At 40.6% G+C, this 17,551-nt stretch overlaps 2 protein-coding genes across 3 annotated transcripts in view; one reads left to right on the forward strand and one right to left on the reverse strand.

Moving 5' to 3' along the window:
- TTI1 (TELO2 interacting protein 1) overlaps positions 1-12,020 on the reverse strand; it is a 44,278-nt gene extending 32,258 nt beyond the window's left edge. The window contains exon 1 of the mRNA XM_079128132.1: positions 11,970-12,020. The gene's annotated coding sequence lies outside the window, so the exon portion shown is untranslated. The remainder of the gene's footprint in view (positions 1-11,969) is intronic.
- Positions 12,021-12,073: 53 nt separating this feature from the next.
- RPRD1B (regulation of nuclear pre-mRNA domain containing 1B) overlaps positions 12,074-17,551 on the forward strand; it is a 47,733-nt gene continuing 42,255 nt past the window's right edge. Inside the window, exon 1 of one of the 2 annotated variants that reach the window (XM_079128332.1) lies at positions 12,074-12,658. In XM_079128332.1, the coding sequence (XP_078984458.1) occupies positions 12,508-12,658 (151 nt within the window). In that variant the 5' untranslated portion in view covers positions 12,074-12,507. The remainder of the gene's footprint in view (positions 12,659-17,551) is intronic. The other variant, XM_079128331.1, reaches the window with a different exon arrangement.

Genomic DNA, 17,551 nt, shown 5'->3' on the forward strand with positions numbered 1-17,551 from the left:
TAAAGCTAGAAGTTGGAACTAGACAACTGGAATCTAAGATATCCAACATATGTTTTTCTCTAACATGAGTTCAAATGAACCTAAATAATTATACTTAAAAGTTGATTACATAGTTATTAAGTTCCAGGATTATAGTTTATTTAAGGAGACACTCAAACAGGTTTACTTTAAACATGTTTAAAATGTGGTGGTATAAATCTCAACTGCTTTTTTTTTTTTTTTTAATGTTCTCTACATACAACTATCATTCTTTGGAAGGTTTTATTTAAAATAAGTTTGAAAATTTTTAATTTTTCAAGTAAAAACACATACCCAAAAGGAAAATGTGGATAAAGTAAGTAGAAGGGTAAAGAATTTTACCACAGAATTGGTTGAAATCTATACAAAAAATCAAATGGACATGGTAAAACAAAGAAATGAAGTATCTATAATTAAGAAACCAAGGCAAGGTCTTAACAGGTTTGTCTTCTGCTAACCTGGACTTAGCAGAAGACATGATTAATGATTTGGAAGATAGACCAATAAAAAATATCCAAACTCAATCAAACAAAGAAAAAATAACAGCAAACACAGGTGATAAAAAACAGGAGGGATACACCGAAAGGTCTCACTTGTGAATAAGAGTCCCAGAAGATAGAACATAAAGCAGAAGCAACTAAAATGCTCACAACAAATTAAAGGGATCAACCCACAGACTCAAGAAATTCAGCAAATCCCAAGTTGACCAATACAAAGAGAGGCACAGACACATTATAGTCATTCTGCTGAAAATCAAAAACAAAGAATAAAATCTTAAAAGCAGTGGAACAATAAGACTGACAACTGACTTTTCAACTGAAATGACAAAATATAGAAATCAAGAGAATGGCATCTTTACTATAAGAAAGTAACTACCAACCCTGAATTTCATTTTTTGAAAAATGAAGGTATGGCTGAGGGCATAGCTCAATGATAGAGCACTTGCCTAGCATGTGCGAGGCTACGGACTCTAGTCCTAGCACTACAGGGAGTGGGGATGTAAAATAAAGATGTTTTTAGACAAACAAAGAACAGATGAAATTCTCTGCCATGAGAGCTACACTAAAGGTAAACATGAAATGGGAAAATGAACACAGAAGCACGGCATTGTAGGTAGGAATGAAGGAAATGAAATAGGTCAATATAAAAGAAGATCTGTATAAAACAATGTTATGTCTTTTGTAGATGAAGTATATGTAAAACTAAAATGTGAGATAATGAAAATGCACCAAATGCAGGGGGAAGGAGCTGTGTTCTAAGCCTCTGTAGCTTCAGGAAATGGTGAAGTCATTTGCATTAGACTATAGAATGTAAAAATGATGAACACATGTTTAAATCTGTAGAATAAACTTCAATATAACTGTAAAGGGATATCTGTCTAACAAGTTCACTAGGCAGTAAAAATGGGATACAACTTTTGATTAGTTCAAAAGAAGGCAAAAATGAGGAGAAGACAAAAATAAGGAAAAAGCAAAATCAATTAGCCAAACAGAAAACAAACACTAGGAGGGCAGATGGAAGTCCTACCAGAACAGGGGCTACATTAAGTCAGTTTCTCAGCAGTAGCACTATTAACATTTGGGGCTGCATAATCATTTGTTGGCGGAGGGCTGTGCTGTGTGCAGTGTAGGATACTTAGCACTTCCTGGCCTTGAGCACTTGACCATGCATAGATCCACAGGCACTAAAAGCACTCCCCCAGGGCGACAATGAAAAATGTCTCCAGCCATGGCAAGTATCCTGTGGAGCCCAAATACTGCCCCTGGAAGAGAACCACTGGTAAAGTCAAAATAATTCCAAGCAAAATCCCAGTATGACTTCTGTAAAAAGTAACATGATTCTAAAATTGTTATGGAAGTGCAAATGACCTCGAATAGCAAAGACAATCCTGAAGAGGAATGAAATTAGGAAATTTACACTATTCCATTTCAGCATTAACTATAAAGGTTCAATAATTAGTGTGTAATTGACATAAAGAAAGACAAATGGATTAATGGAGAAAAATGAAGTCCGGAAATAGAACTACACATAGAACAAATCTAGGTCAACACACTTGAGGAAGGTGACAATGAAACAAAGAAAGAATGGTCTTTTCATTTCGAGGTGCCACATCATCTAGGTATACACATGAAAAAATACTGAGTAGTCACCTAAATCCTGCGGGTTATGTTTCAAGACCCCCAGTGGATTCCTGAGTACAGATTGTACCTAACCTTATATATACTGTTTCCTCCTATACATACATGTCTATGATAAAGTTTAATTAATAAACTAAGTATAGTGAGAAATTAACAGTCATGATATGTTAATCATGACACACAATTGTAACAATATACTAGAGTAAAAGTTATGCATGCATGATCTCTCCTCAGAGTCAAGATTAATAATGCTTTTGGACCATGGATGACTAGAGGTAACTGAAACCATGGAAAGCAAAACTGCAGATAAGGAGACTCTGTGTGTGTGTGTGTGTGTGTGTGTGTGTGTATGTGTGTGTGTGTGTGGTGTGCGTGCATGTGCGTGGCTTTCTCTATCTAGATTTCATCTCAAATCAGGTTTAAATGTAAAATGGAAAACAAGAAAGCTTTCCAAAGAAAACAGAGAAGAACATTTTTGTGAGCTTACAGTAGGTAAAGATTTCTTAAACAGGATATAAAAACAGGATACAGAAAAAAAAAAAAATTGGCCAGGTGTGGTTGTGAATACCACAGGTACTCAGGAGGTTGATGGGACGATTACAAATTCAAGGTCAGTCTAAGAAATTTAATGAGACCATGTCTCAAAATAAAATATAAAAAGGGGCCTAGAGATATAGCTCAATGGTAAAGCACTTGCCTAGCGTGCATGAGGCCCTAGGTTTAATCCCCAGTACTGTAATCGATAAACCACACAACAATAAAAATAAGAACCGTTCATCAAAATACACCATTAAGAGAGTAAAAAAGCAACCTACAAAGTCAGGAAGATGTCTGCTCTATATCCAACAAAATGCTCAGATTCAGAATATATAAAAGATTTTAGAAATAAACCATTAAGAAAAAGACAACTCAGAAGAAGTATGGAGAAGGACTTGAACAGATGTATCATAGCAAAAGATATACTAAAGCTAATACACGTAGATGGCCACTCAACATCATCAGTCAGGAAAATTCAATTTAGAACGGCTAAATTGAAAAAATAAAGGAAAAAAAAAAAAAAAGGAAAGGAAAATACTAGGCATTAGCAAAGATATGAACCAACTAGAACTCTCAATACTGGTGGATGTGTAAACTGGTATGATTACTTCAGGAATTCTTTTGTGGCACCTGTCAGTCTAAAGGTGCACACAGGTGTGCTCTATGATCTATCCATTCTACTCTTTGATATATGTTCAACAGAAATGCATACATAAGTTTCTCAAAAGATGTGTTCTAGAATATACCCTCACAATCACCCTAAATTGGAGAATACTCAAGTGCCACCTACAGTAGAATGGATATTGTGCTATATTCTCTCAACGGAATGTTATATAGATGAAGATTTACCACAGAGATCTTCTAAAGAATGGGTTAAGGCTCAGAAATATATAAACCAGATTTCTGTAAGAAAGACAGTATAACACATTGCTACGTTGATATAACTATAAAAGGCAATCATATAGCTTTATGGGATGGCCATGAAATCATACTTGTGTGACAATACGTCAATTACAAAAGGAATTGTCTGAAGATTTAGAGCCTTAGGAGTCCTAGATTCTATTCCAATAAAGTGCAACCCTGATTATTTAAAGTGGCACTTCTGCAAAGTTTGCCGGTTCTATAGCTAACATCAACAGGGGCATCCTGGCCCACAAAGTGACACCAGGATACAGCATGCCGAACAATAATAACCGAAAAAGCATGAATAAACAGATCTTGGCTGTTCACGCCTCCTAGTTTAGAGTACCCCAGCAGAGGTGGCAGAAGAGACCTGCAAGTAGACAGCAGGCAATCCTCTCCCCTACTCCCCACCTCTCTCTGTCTTGTCACAGGATGAGCTATGTAAGATCCCCAGGTCACAGAGTACGGAAGGTGAAGACAAATGGAATTGTCTGTATAGGATGAGGTGTTATACTTTACAGACACAGGATAAGATGGTGCGTCAAAGGTACATATTATTACCATGCAAGCCAGAAATGGAAGTGGGGAAGAAGTGCAAAGGAGTTGGAAATAGAATGAACACCAACAGAGAAGTGCTCGTGGAGGGAGGATTCCTGTTGGAATAGGGCTTGTGCAGAAGGGTGGCTCAAAGCAAAAGGCCTATCACAAGCACTGCCCAGAAGGGAGGAAAGTCACAGCATCTACTAAAGGCCAAGAGACCACAGAGATGCTACCAAGGCCCACGAGTCAGGCTTCACCCTGGAGTGACATTCGGATGCAAGCACACGCTTGGGGGCTTTGCACTCCAAAGCCCTCATGTCCCCATGGTCCCTCATGTCACCCATGGTTTGCTCCTGGCCTCTCAAATGTGACTTCTGAGTGACGCCCACCCTCTCACCTCCCCACCATGGTATGCCCCACCTCCTTTCTCTGCCTTTTAAATTTTCCATCCCAGTACTTAGTGTCACCCATCAAACCACATTATCTACCTGTTTATTCTCTCTCCCTTCACTCAATTACGGGCTCTAGGGGGCGGTGATCTTGGTCTGACTGGCTTGCTTACTGTTTCTGGCACAGAGCAGATGCTTAATAAATATTTGTTGAATGAATGGCCATAACCCCGGATCTGGCTCTCTCTCTGGTAGAACTCTGGTGCCAGCTAAGTCTGAACTGCAGTCTTCAGGTCATTGCTACATTCGTCTTCTCTTGGGGTCAATTATTCCTGCAGATTGATCTCATCTATCAGGGGAGAATCTCACTGTATTTGTTTTGGGGGGCAATCACAGAAATGCCAACACAAATTCTTAAAGAGGAGGAAGAGAATATATTTTTTGTTTTTTTTTCCTGAAAAAAATCCATCATATGCCAGGCACTTGCTAGGTATTTTACGTACATAAATTCTTCATCCACAGGCCGAGAAGCCCAAGGATCAGAGAGGTTAGACAGACACAAGGCAAGCAGGCGTCAGTCAACGGATTCGTCTCAACCTGACTGAGTCCAAAGGCCGTATATGCTCCTTCCTGCTTACTTGTTTTTGTTTGTTTTTTTTTGTGGGGGTTGGGTGGTGCTGGGGATTGAACCCAGGGACACTCTCCCACTGAGCTACATCCCCAGTCCTTTTTATTTTATTTTGAGGGTCCTTGCTAAGTTGCCCAAGCTGACCTCAAATTTGAGATCCTCCTGCTTCAGCCTCCCAACTGTGATTCCAGTTGAGTATCAACCCAGTCCCGCTTGGCTGTTTATCAGAATCAAGGAATAATGATTTAAGTACAGATTTCTGAACTTCCCACCGAATCTGCTGAATCAAAGTCTCTTGTAAGGCGGGCAGGTATGCTTGGGAATCTATGATTTTAAAAGGGTATAAGGTCAATGTGATGATCAGCCAGGGGCAGGAATCCTGCAAGGTGTGCAGTCGACACAGGCTCTCCCTTTTCAAGCACAGGCACCTGGTGATGAAAGGGGACTTGTCCTTGCTCAGTTCTCCACCTGGCAGTAGAGCGGAGTATGCTGGGGGACTACCGTCTTTGGTTAAAAAGGTGAGTTTTTCCCGTTGAATGGCAGCTCTAGTGCTGCAGCTTTCCCTCCCATTCCCCTGCCTCTGGACAGTGTCTGCCAGGCGGTTCCCCACAACTCACTGCTTAGTAAGTAAAAGAAGCTGGACAGACAGTAAGCCTTCAGCATCCTCTGAGGTTTTGTCACTTTCCACCTACCCCTCCTTCTACCTAGAAATGTTTCTTTAGCATATACTATGTGCTATACACAGTGCTAGGCTCTTGAAGAAGGGAGATAAAGGTTCACCAGAGGGGCTGGCCCTGCAAAGGGGACATTTCTGCAGAACATTAAGTACATATACTAGAATGTGGAGGCTTGGAAGTCACTCTCGAGTCACTCTGTACCTCATTTACTCCTGTCTTCTGTAGAATATTTATGAAACTGCCTTGTGATACAGGAACCTTACATGCCCATCCCCTTCATGACACAAGAAGTTCTTTGGCAGGCAGGACATTCTACAAAAGTAGTTCTTAACTTAGAAAAGAGTGTACATTGAAATACATATGCCAAATCCCGACTCGTCAACCCCCACTTATGCCCTGCCACTGGAAACTGGCATAAAGCTCTCTAAGTGACTAACATGTGCATGTGTATGTTTATTCTCTTTATTTATAATTAAATATTTTTATGAATAAAATTCTGTTTACACACACACACACACACACACACGCACACAGATACAGAGAAGTGCTTCTGGAAGATGGAATAGAAACACCTATCTTTCTCTTAAGCTGAACCAAAAGGTATAAAACAAACATAAGGGAACTCTGAAAGGCAGAGACAGGCAAGCAAACTGGTTAGGGTTCCCAGGACCTGAGGAGTGACAGGGTACCAAGCAACCTAGGTTTTCTTTCTACCTCGTAGTTCCTGACCATGAGCTGAAGCAGCAACAGCAGGTGCAGACACAAAAAGCCCACAGCGACTGCTCTCCCTAGCTGAAGGGCTGGGCCAGGGCAGCCTGGCAAGACAATAAATGTTTGGACAACAACTCTTCTACTCCCATCAGACACTAGGGGACATACAATGGCCCCACTCACCCCAGCACAGGCTGACTGAGGAGTCTAGACTTCCACTCCCAGGAGGTTGTGATGGATGCTCCCAACGCTCCCAGGGGTGGTGACCGAGAAGGTCCGGCAGGAGGAGGGAATTCCAACCCCTCCGGCCCTGTAATGCGCCCTTCCCAGTCCCACATGGCCCCCACACAATATGCGGATGGTTGGGCCACACCGGAGTCTACACTGCCACGCCCACTCGGGGGAGAAGGTACCCTTCTCCTTACCAAGGAGGTGTCAGAAGAGGTCTAGTGACAAGTCAGGACCTTCATCATTGCCCAGTGGTGACAAGGTGACCACACCACAGTGTAAGTGGAGGCTCAGTGGGAAGCTGAATACCCACCTTCAAACGGCAGAACCAGGGAGCTCTCCCTGGTTGCCATGGAGGCTGAGTGAGGAACCTGGGCTTTCTAGTTCCAGACGGCAGCGAGAAAACAGGCCACCCTTCTACTGGAGCAGGTGCGCTATCAGGGACTTCCAGCCCAAACAGGAGACTTTAATACAATCCAGTCTCTGAACACTACATAGAAATGTCCAGGTTCCAGTAAAAAACAAAACAAAACATCACTCATCATACCATCTTAACACATATCAACACTGAAGTGACAAAGATGTTAGATTTGACAAACATATTAAGGCAGCCATGATTAAAATATTTCCACGAATTATGAATATGTTTCAAACAAATGAAAAAATAGAAAATCTCAGCAAATACTTTTTATAAGCATAAAACAGCCACAAAGTGTGTGAAACAAAAATGGAAAAAACTGAAAGAAGTATAAAAATCCACAAGTATGAGTAGTGACTTCGACATCCCTCTCTCAACAAAACAATGGAATGGAAAATCAGCAAGGATATAAGAACCTGACCCCATCATAAACCAACAAGATCTATGACATTTAAAGAGCACTCCACCACACAAGAGCATAATATACATTCAAGTGCCCATTGAACATACACAAAGATAGGCCATATGCTCAGCCACAAAACAAACTTCAACAAATTTTAAATAATTAAAATCATACAGAATGTTCTCCAACTGCAATTGAATCAAGGTTGGCATACTAACAGAGAACTAACAGGAAAAAACTCCAAACATCTAGAAATTAAACAATACATTTCTAAATAATCTACAGAACAAAAAGGAAGTCTTGAGAGAAACAAACAGAAATACATAGAAATGAATGAAAATGAAAATATAACATTTTATCAAAATCTGTGGAAAGAGAAACAGCCAAGCTAAGAGGTAAATTTATAATACTAAGTCATATATTAGAAAAAGGAAAAGGTCTCAAAACTAAAATCCAAAAGTCCACCTCTCAAGATCCTAGAAAAAGAGCAAAATAAATCTAATGTAGATAGATGAAAGGGAATAATAAAGATCAGAGCAAAAATTAATGATATTGAACACAGAAAATAAAGAAAATCAATGAAATAAAAACCTGGTTCTTTGAAAACATCAATAAAATAGACAAACTTCTAGCAAGATTGGTGGAGAGGGGAGGAGTTAGAGAGGGAGAAATAGGAGTATCATAAATTACCAATATCAGTTCAAATTTTTCAAGAGTAATACAGAATACCACCAATAACTTTTAAAATATATTTGACAACTTAGAATGTATTAATCTGCTTTTTGTTACTATAGGGAAACACCTGAGGCAAGCTACTTAAAACAAAAAAAGGTTTATTTTGGCTCATAGTTCTGGAGGTGCAAGATCTAGAAGTTGCATCAAGTGACAGCCTTCTTCCTGGCAGAGTTCCTGAGGTGGCACAGGGCATCACAGGGCAAGAGGCAGGGAGTATCCACACATGTGCTCTTATCCTCATGTTACAAAGCCACTTTAATCATGGGGGGGGGTTCCACTCTAATGAACTTAAATAATCCAAATCATTACTCAAAGGCCTCACCTCTAAATGTCACAGTTGGATTGTCTACCTTCCTAATGCCTCAGAAGAGGAATTACATTTCACATGCAGACTTGGGGAACATTCAGACCATATCCAAGCCATATCCATTTTGTATAGACAAAATGGCTAAAACACGAACTACCAAAACCTACATATAAATCTGTCATTTAAAGCTCCATTGGGGGGGCAGAGGAGAATATGAATCTCCAGGCCAGATGGTTTCACTGGAAAATTCTACCAAACATTTAAAGAATTAACACAAATTCTGCACAATCTCTTCTAGAAAAAGAAGAGGAAGAAACACTTTGCAATTCCTTTTATGAAGCTACTACTATTTTGGTACCAAACTCAAAGATAATACAAAACTTTTTGAACTACAGATCAATTTCCCTCATGAATACAGATGTAAAAATCCTAAACAAATTACTGAGAAATACAATTCAGCAGTGTGTATAAAAAGAATTATACACTATGACAAAGTGAGGTGTGCAGGGATTTCAGGATGCAAGCCATATCCATTTTGTATAGACAAAATGGCTAAAACACGAACTATCAAAACCTACATATAAATTTGTCATTTAAAACTCCACTGGGGGGCAGAGGAGAATATGAATCTCCAGGCCAGATGGTTTCACTGGAAGGATGCAAGAATGGCTCAATACTTGAAAATCAACCAGTGTAATTAATGTTAAAAGACGTAAGAAGAAAAGTTACATAATAATAACATATTCATCTTCCAGACCTCTTAATGTTGATGTGTCCTAGGACTCAGGTTTTTCAGTACTTATTTCCCCTTATGATATCCACATTTCTCTCTCTAGCCCAGAGTTCTTCCTTGCACTCCAGAATCATAAACCAAACTGCCTCTTGGACACCTATCTATAGAGTTGGTTCTCTGTTTCTATAGGTCCCACATCCACGAATTCAACCATAGATCAAAAGAATATAAAGGGAAAAAACCCTGCAGCTGTACTATACATGCAGACTTTCCCCATTATTATTCCTAAGCAATACAAAATAACAACTATTATTACATTATATTAGGTACTATAAATTACTCTGAGATGATTTAAACTATACAGGAGGACATGTATAGGATATATGCAAATACTATGCCACTTTATATGAGATTTGTTATCAGAGGGAGTTTGACATCTGCCAGGGGATGGGGGTGTCCTAGAACCAATTCCCTAAGAATACTGAGTGATCGTACTTGAATAAATTTCCAACTGGACATGTCCAAATCCAAACTCTTGCTTGTGCTCCCCAAACCTGCTCTTTCTGCAACTCAGTAAATGGGAACATCATTCTTAGGGTTGCTCAGGCTAACACCCGTGGGTGATTTATTAAACTCTTGTCTCTCACTACACTTCATATCCAGCAAATCCTGTTATGTCTTCCCTAAAATACGTCCAGAATCTGTCCCTTTCTTACCATTTTTACCTGGCTTGAGTCACCCTTTTACCTAGATTATTACAACAGTTGTCAAACTGGTCTTCCTGCCTCCCTTGTATCATGACTATTTTCTACCTAACAGCTACAATGTTCCTCCTCTGTTCCAAATTGTCAAATAGATTCACCTTTCATTCAGAGTAACACACGTCCTTACTATTGCCTGCAAGTGTCCACATCAGGTTACTATCCTGCTTTCTGTTCCTCAAAAAAACCACCAATAGTCTAAAGTTGGTTTTTCCTCTGCTTGGAAGGATAGCTTTTGGTTTGTTCTCTCATTTCTTTCAGGGTCTGATCAGTGAGGCCCTCTCTGCCAGCATATAGACAGATAGACTCTTATCTGTCCAATGTGTATACACAGTCTTAATCTCCTTTACTCTCTGTTTAATTCAATGTCCTTATCATTTCCTGACTCGTTTTATAGTTATGTATTTACTTTTCTGTCTTCCTCAGTAGAAAGCAAGCTTCCAAGGATATGGGTATTTTGTCTAGGAGAGTGCTTCAGATTTAGGTGCTCCTCAGGAGTGAAGAATTTGGGATCAGACGTTGGATATACATTGATACATCAATCTTGATAGACTCCTGACTCTGCCATTTCCTAGCTATGCCCAAGCAACCTTGGATTGGTTACTTATCCATGTTTTCTATGCTTTCTCATATATCAAATAGTGATAATAATCCCCACCCCACAGGATTCTAAGAATTAAATAGAAGAATGTATGTAATGCACTGAATACCTGTGATTTGGTTTAAAAGCATGTGGTCCATGACATTATTTAATACTGAAAGGTCTAGATATGTACTCGAAAACTCTATGATGACTAGATATTGACCATGATTTTAGGTTATTCCCCTCTTTTATATTAACTCACACAATCAAGTATGAATCAAGTGCTAGAGTTAAAATGATGGCTAAGATGGAATCTCTTCCCACAAATCTTAGTTAAAGAATCTTGGGTAGGCATGACCTCTCTGAGCCTCACTTGTCAACCAGGGAGAATATAATACCTACTTCATGGCTTTGTTGTTAGGATTAAATGAGTTACTATATGAAAACAGTGTCTAGCACATAGCAACCTCTCGATATGTTAGCTCTGAGTATGATGATTCTGGTTTGAAGAAGGGATAAAAGTATATAAGCAAAGAACAACAACACATAAGAATGCACAAAAACAGGTATCAACTAGAACAATATTTCCTAAATTGGGTCAGGCCCCCAACTAGGAAATTCAGTGATGATCAGGAAATTTTAAAATTCTATTGTCTATGAAGATCTACCACCATCCCTGTAGCAGTTAGGGGGAAAAAAAAATCTGATTTGATAACTGGAACGTAATGCATAAAATACATATATGTGTATATATATATACTATAAGAGTTTGATATCTCAAATACTGCTTCGTAAGCGAGGTCCATGGACGCACTGGGAGGACAAGAGAGAAGGCAAGGGTGGATGTAATTCCCTTGACTGAAGTCATCAGTGAAGGGCAGAGGGCCTAGAAGTGTGTTTCGGGGGCAGTGCTGCCACAGACTAAACGTCAGAACTGGACATCAGGGGTCCTCTGGAAGCTGGGTAGGAGCTCACCAGGTGAGAGAGGGAAAGTCATTTTTGGAGAGCGAACAAGAGCCAAGGCGTGGAGGAGTGAAAAGGGCACGTGGGTGTCTTGGAAGACCCAAAGAGCAGCTTTCTGGGGGGGCGGCGTGAGAGCAGGACACGTATGGAGGTGCGGCCCTGGGCCTGCCAGGTGAGAAAGGAGCCCCCTTCCCATACCCAGGTCACGATCTCGCGGTCTTAGTGTCCCCTCAGGATCCCCCTTTAAGGGCTTCCAGCTGCTGGGCTCCCCTCTCGTTCCCGCCACTCTTCCCTTACCTCGTCTTCCAGTCTTTCCCTCACTCTCCCGCCTCCTGCGCCCCGCCGGAAGTGACGTGCTAAGTAGCGCGCCGAACCGCGCCAGAAAGGTTCTGATGAGCGGGAGAAAGGGTTCCGGTGAGGCTCACTGCGCCGGCGTGCGGGCAGGAGCGGTCAAAGCGCCTTCCGGGGGCTGGGGGAACTGCCCTCGTTCCCGGGGTCTGGCTCCTTCGAAGTGGCCTGAGCAAGGCTCAGAGAGGCCGCCGCTTCCAAAGAAAAGTTTTTCTACAGCTCCGACGCTGCTCGGTGCCTGGGTACCCCGGCCCTTGCCCTTTGACCCCGCTCTCGCGGCGGGGGTGAGAGGTCGGGTGGCCATCTTGTGGCGGCGGCGCGGGCGGCTGTTACTGCGGAGACCCATCCCCTCCCCCGCCTTGCGCCCCTGGCAGCCTGTCAGTCGGCGAAGAGTCCCGCAGTCTGTCCGGTGAGGCCCCGACCGCACGCTATTCCTGTCGTACTGGGCGGCCCAGGCCGCTCCCTGTCGGGCCTCCCCGCCGCCACTATGTCCTCCTTCTCCGAATCTGCGCTGGAGAAGAAGCTCTCGGAGCTGAGCAACTCCCAGCAGAGCGTGCAGACCCTGTCCTTGTGGCTCATCCACCACCGCAAGCACGCAGGACCCATCGTCTCGGTGTGGCACCGCGAGCTCCGCAAAGGTAAACACCTCCTCCCTACCCCCTGGGCCTGCGGTGGGTTGTCCTCTCTCCCGCCCGCTCCCCAGACCCCTCTAGCTTCTTAATCGATCCTTGCTTTTCAGGCCTGAGTCTCTGCTCGTGCTTCTGAGATTGGAGACAATGTTATCCCCATTTCTGGGAGAAGGAAACCGAGGCCTAGGAAGGTATAAGGTATTTGTCTGAGGTTCCAGTGACCAGGGCTCAGGTGCCCAGATTTCCATTTTATCAAGGTGTTTTTTCCCTCAGGCTCCGCCTGACACTTGTAACTATTATTCTGGCTGCATTCGCCACCCGTACCGGCCTGTCTTGCGATGTGCCAGGTTCTGTGCAGGGTACTTGGAGTAAGAGCCAATGGGTTCTGCAGTCACACTGCCTAGATCGTGTCCTGACACAACCACTTAGTAGCTGAGTGATACTGAGCGCTCTTCTTCATCTTCCAGTGCTTCTGTTTTCCCATCCGTAAAACAGACGAGGTTTCCTGCCACTTACGATGCCTTGACTCCATGCCAGCCACTGTACTTACAGACTTTTGCGTATATCCTCACACTCAGTCCTCAAGAACAACCTTATGAATTGGGTAACCTCATTCACCTGCTATTGATTTCAGGCCCCCATTCAAGAACTGACATTCATTGGGCTCAGCCTGTTATGTTCTAGGCACTATGCTGAACACTAAATTTACTGCAGCTTGCCTCTGCCTACTGCCTTGAAGTCAAGCCTTGATTTTGCTACTTACTGGCCCCAGCAACTTAAACTGGCTGCCCCTTACTTTCATATCTGCAACATGAAGGCAGTGATAACTGATATGTACTGTGCCTTTATCAAGTGCCAGGTGCACTTGATAAAGTGTACCTTTACATACATTGCCATTTTTAAAATTCTTAAAGCCTTATGAAGTAGGAATTTTCAGATGGGGGAGAAACCTGAGGCTCGAATAAGCCGATTGTGGTGAGAAGTAAACAGGATTATCCAAATGAACATTTAGTATGATGTCAGGCACAGTGTAGGCATTCAGTAAATCATGGTGATATGGGACTGTAAATTACTCAGCATGAGGCATGGTCTTTGCCTTCAAGTTGCTTGCAGTCTGGTGGGGAAAGATGGGCGCCTACACTGCTATTTGATATCCTGATGAATTCCATAACAGGAGGCAGAAGAAACTATTATGACTCTCTTCTGGACACCCTGTAATGCAGTGGACACTTTATAGTATAGGAAATGTTCTTTACTCTTTGTGAGCCACCTGTTTTACAGACAAGAAAAATTAAGTGACTGTTGTTTTCAAGTCCTCTATCTGTTGAGATTCAGACACCAAATTCTGGGATTCTTTCAGGAGACCCAGTTCCCCCATTATGATACGCTGTAGATTCCCACTACTGTAGGTAGTTGGGAGGTAGAGTCTAGGGTTCCTAGAGTCTGCTTCATGTACCCCACTGTGGCATGCAACACTCTGTTAAGATGTTTAAAAAAATGAAATTGCTTCTGCAGAATTCCATCTGAAAGGATCCTTTTGATCATCTTAAGTTTGTCAGTTCATCTTAGGTGGCACTTCTCTCACGAAGCCTTCTTGATTCCTCACCCACCCTCTTTGAGTTACTGAAAAATAACAATTTAGAGAGTGTATTCATTGATGAAGCTTCATTATCCCAAATCTCATTTGATAGAGCCTTATATTGTAGGTAGGTGAGCATTACCCCCATTTTATAGATGATAACATGGAGACTGAGAGGCTTATTCAGGGGCATATAGCTGGGACAAGAACTCAGGGCTAACTGATGTCAAAATTTGACGGTCTCAGTGTCTTAGTCTACTTAATGCGTGAAGATGGTCATCTGATTCCAACCAAACCTAATGTGTTTTTTTAATTAGAATTAATTACGTTTTCCCACCCATCATACCAATTAGCATTTACTTCATTCTTTCTTGGTTATGTCTTTTTTACTAGGTCACGGAGCAAGAAATTTACCTGGTTTTTCTGTCATGCAATAGCATTTAGCATAGGGCCTGTTATACAGTTAAAAAAATAGTTTAGGAGGTCTGGGGTTGTGGAGCAGTGGCAGAGTACTTGCCTGGTATGTGTGAGGAACTGGGTTCGATCCTCAGCACCACATATAAATAAATAAAATAAAGGCAGTGTGTCCATCTACAACTAAAGAAGTTTAGGGGTCAAATCATGGTCTCTGCTGCCATTTCCAAGTTTTAGTGAAGTATCTAGCACTAATATGGTTTTCTATGACAGTAGCAGTATGTTATATTTGTGCTTTCCAACAAGGTAGCCACTTGCCACATGTGGCTATTAAAATGGGTGATGAGAAACTAAAGTTTTAAATAAATAAAATTGAAAATTTATTTCCCAAGTGTTATTAGCTACAATTTGAGTGTTTAGTAGCAACATGTGGTTAGTGGCTACTGTATTGGACACTGCAAAGCTATTCTTCATTGATATCCTTCTCTAATATCCAGACTTCTTTCATGAATTAAAAATGCTCCCACACTAAAGTGGAAAAGGATTCTGTGCCCTTACCTTCAAATTAACTAGCTCTGTAGGTTCTAGCCCACCTTGAGTCTTTAAAAGTGGCTATGTAGATCTATGGTGAAGTCATTTTTCCCTGAGATGTTTACAGACTGTCTTTGAGTTGTCTTCAAAAAATTTTGAGATTTACAAAAATTACTTTTTTCACTTAAATACTACTTCTGTTCCTAGCACATTACTTCCCCCCCCACACACTTTTTAAGGAATTATTCTTTTGGGGGTACTAGGGGCTGAATCTAGAGGTGCTTTCTCACTGAGCTACATTCTCAGCCTTTTTTATTTTTTATTTTGAGACAGGCTCTTACTAAGTTGCTGAGGCTGGCCTTGAACTTGTGATTCTTTTGTCTCAGCCTCCTAAGTCACTGGGATTATAGACATGTGCCTCTGTACCCAGCAGGAATTATTCTTAATTCATCCCTTTAGGCTCTGTTCTAAGTAGAACTTCTCTCCTTCTTTATGGAATAGTTTGATGTACAGTCTTCTTAGATGAATAATTTTTTAATAGTGTTTTGTATCATGGCCTGAATATAGGTAAATAGGCTTTTTTCCAAAAATTACTTAAGACTTTCTTTAGACATCAAAACCAGCCAAACAAATGAAAGGTTTTGATTCGTCATTTATTTTAACTTTGTTCAGCAACTAGTTCTACCAGTTTGGGATAAGCATAGCTTTTTGGTGAAAGGATCTATTTTGTCACATTAGAAAGACATCTGAAGTTGAGTTGTCACCCAGGGTTGGGTGGAGGGGTGTGTGTGTTGCATGTATTGTTGACTACTGTGTTCTAGTGCTCTAGAGTTGTCTATAGCACCTTTACACATAGGGTGCTCATGTTGAATTTCAGGATGCTGAATGTGGAAGGCTACACTTATATCCTAAGGAAATCCCCATTGTTAAGTTTAGAGGTGATGAAGAGTAATTCACGGGCTGGGGATATAGCTCAGTTGGTTGAGTGCTTGCCTTGCAAGCACAAGGCCCTGGGTTCAAATCCCCAGTACCGCAAAAAAAAAAAAAAAAAAAGAGTAATTCGCATTGTAGATAGTGAAAACCTTGGCTCTTGAACCTTTCAGATACAATATTTGCAATACTGAAAATTAAATTAGATCTTGAATGTTCAAATTGATATTTTACAATAGCATTTTTTTTTTAAATTCTAACTTTTTTTTAAAACGTAGTGTAGGGAATTTGTAAAGCTTCACTTACTTAAATTTGCTTTGCTGGAGTTCTGTTTTCTGTTGCATTCCCTAACTTTAATAGCATTATAAGCTTGGTGGTTTAACTTCCCAGAACAAGGTGTGCTTTTTAAAAAAGGAGCCTTTGCCATAGTCATACCTTTGTAACAAGAGCAGGTATTTTAACTATTGACACTTTTGCCCTGCTCCTAAATAATAACTGGAACAGTTAAAGATAGTTCCAGGTTTCCAATATTCTTATCAGTTGGCCATCTAAACTGGGTTATTACCAGAAGGTTAATACAATTCAAGATATCCATATTTAATTTTATGAGCATATTAAGGCATTAGTTTAAACTATAATGTGCTTTAAAATCTTGTTTTTAACTTGGGTTAATCTCCCGTAGTTACATTTTAAAATGTCAGATCTTATGCCTGCTGTGTCAGAACTTATACATGCTGTGTCCATTTCAAAAGAAACAGAAGTGATTTCTGAGAGCAATAGAGCAAGGACAGGTTATTCAGGTGTGTAAAAGTTGACAGAGCTTTCCTGAGATACTTTAGCATTGGAGAAAACTTAATGTTTTGAAATATCTAATTATGTTCATATTTATTTCTTTTAAAAGAAAACTGGGGCTAAAAATGGCAGTGATGTAACTTCACAGTCGAGAAGTTTTGTGCATAGAAGCTAGGAAATTCAGTAATGTTCCCCCAAGCAACTATAACTCAGACATATTGCATGAGGTTTTTATGGTTTAATATATGGTACCATATAGAGTAATAGGAAATACTACATTTTGTATATATAGCAGAGAAGAATTATGGATTTTGTGGGAACCATAATTTTGCATACCCAGATTTCAGATGTGTGTAAATTTTTAATAATAATGTAGCATTAATGCATATTTCTATTTGAGATAAACAGCCTTTGATGCATCTACTGATTTCTGTGAATTTGTAGAGGTGACAACATTGACTGTGGTTATTGGAGTATCAAAGAGAAATTAAATTCTCAGTTGAGGAGCATATATTACAAGAATGTATTTTAACATTGAAACCTAATTTAATCTTTCATTTTAGATTATTTAATAATTAAGAGTGCATTAAAAATACTCATCTTTGCAGTATAATAATTGAAAGCCTTGGTTTTAACATTAATATTGACTGCTTATC

This window comes from Sciurus vulgaris (assembly GCF_902686455.1).
Source record: "Sciurus vulgaris genome assembly, chromosome: 2".
Lineage (NCBI taxonomy): Eukaryota > Metazoa > Chordata > Mammalia > Rodentia > Sciuridae > Sciurus > Sciurus vulgaris.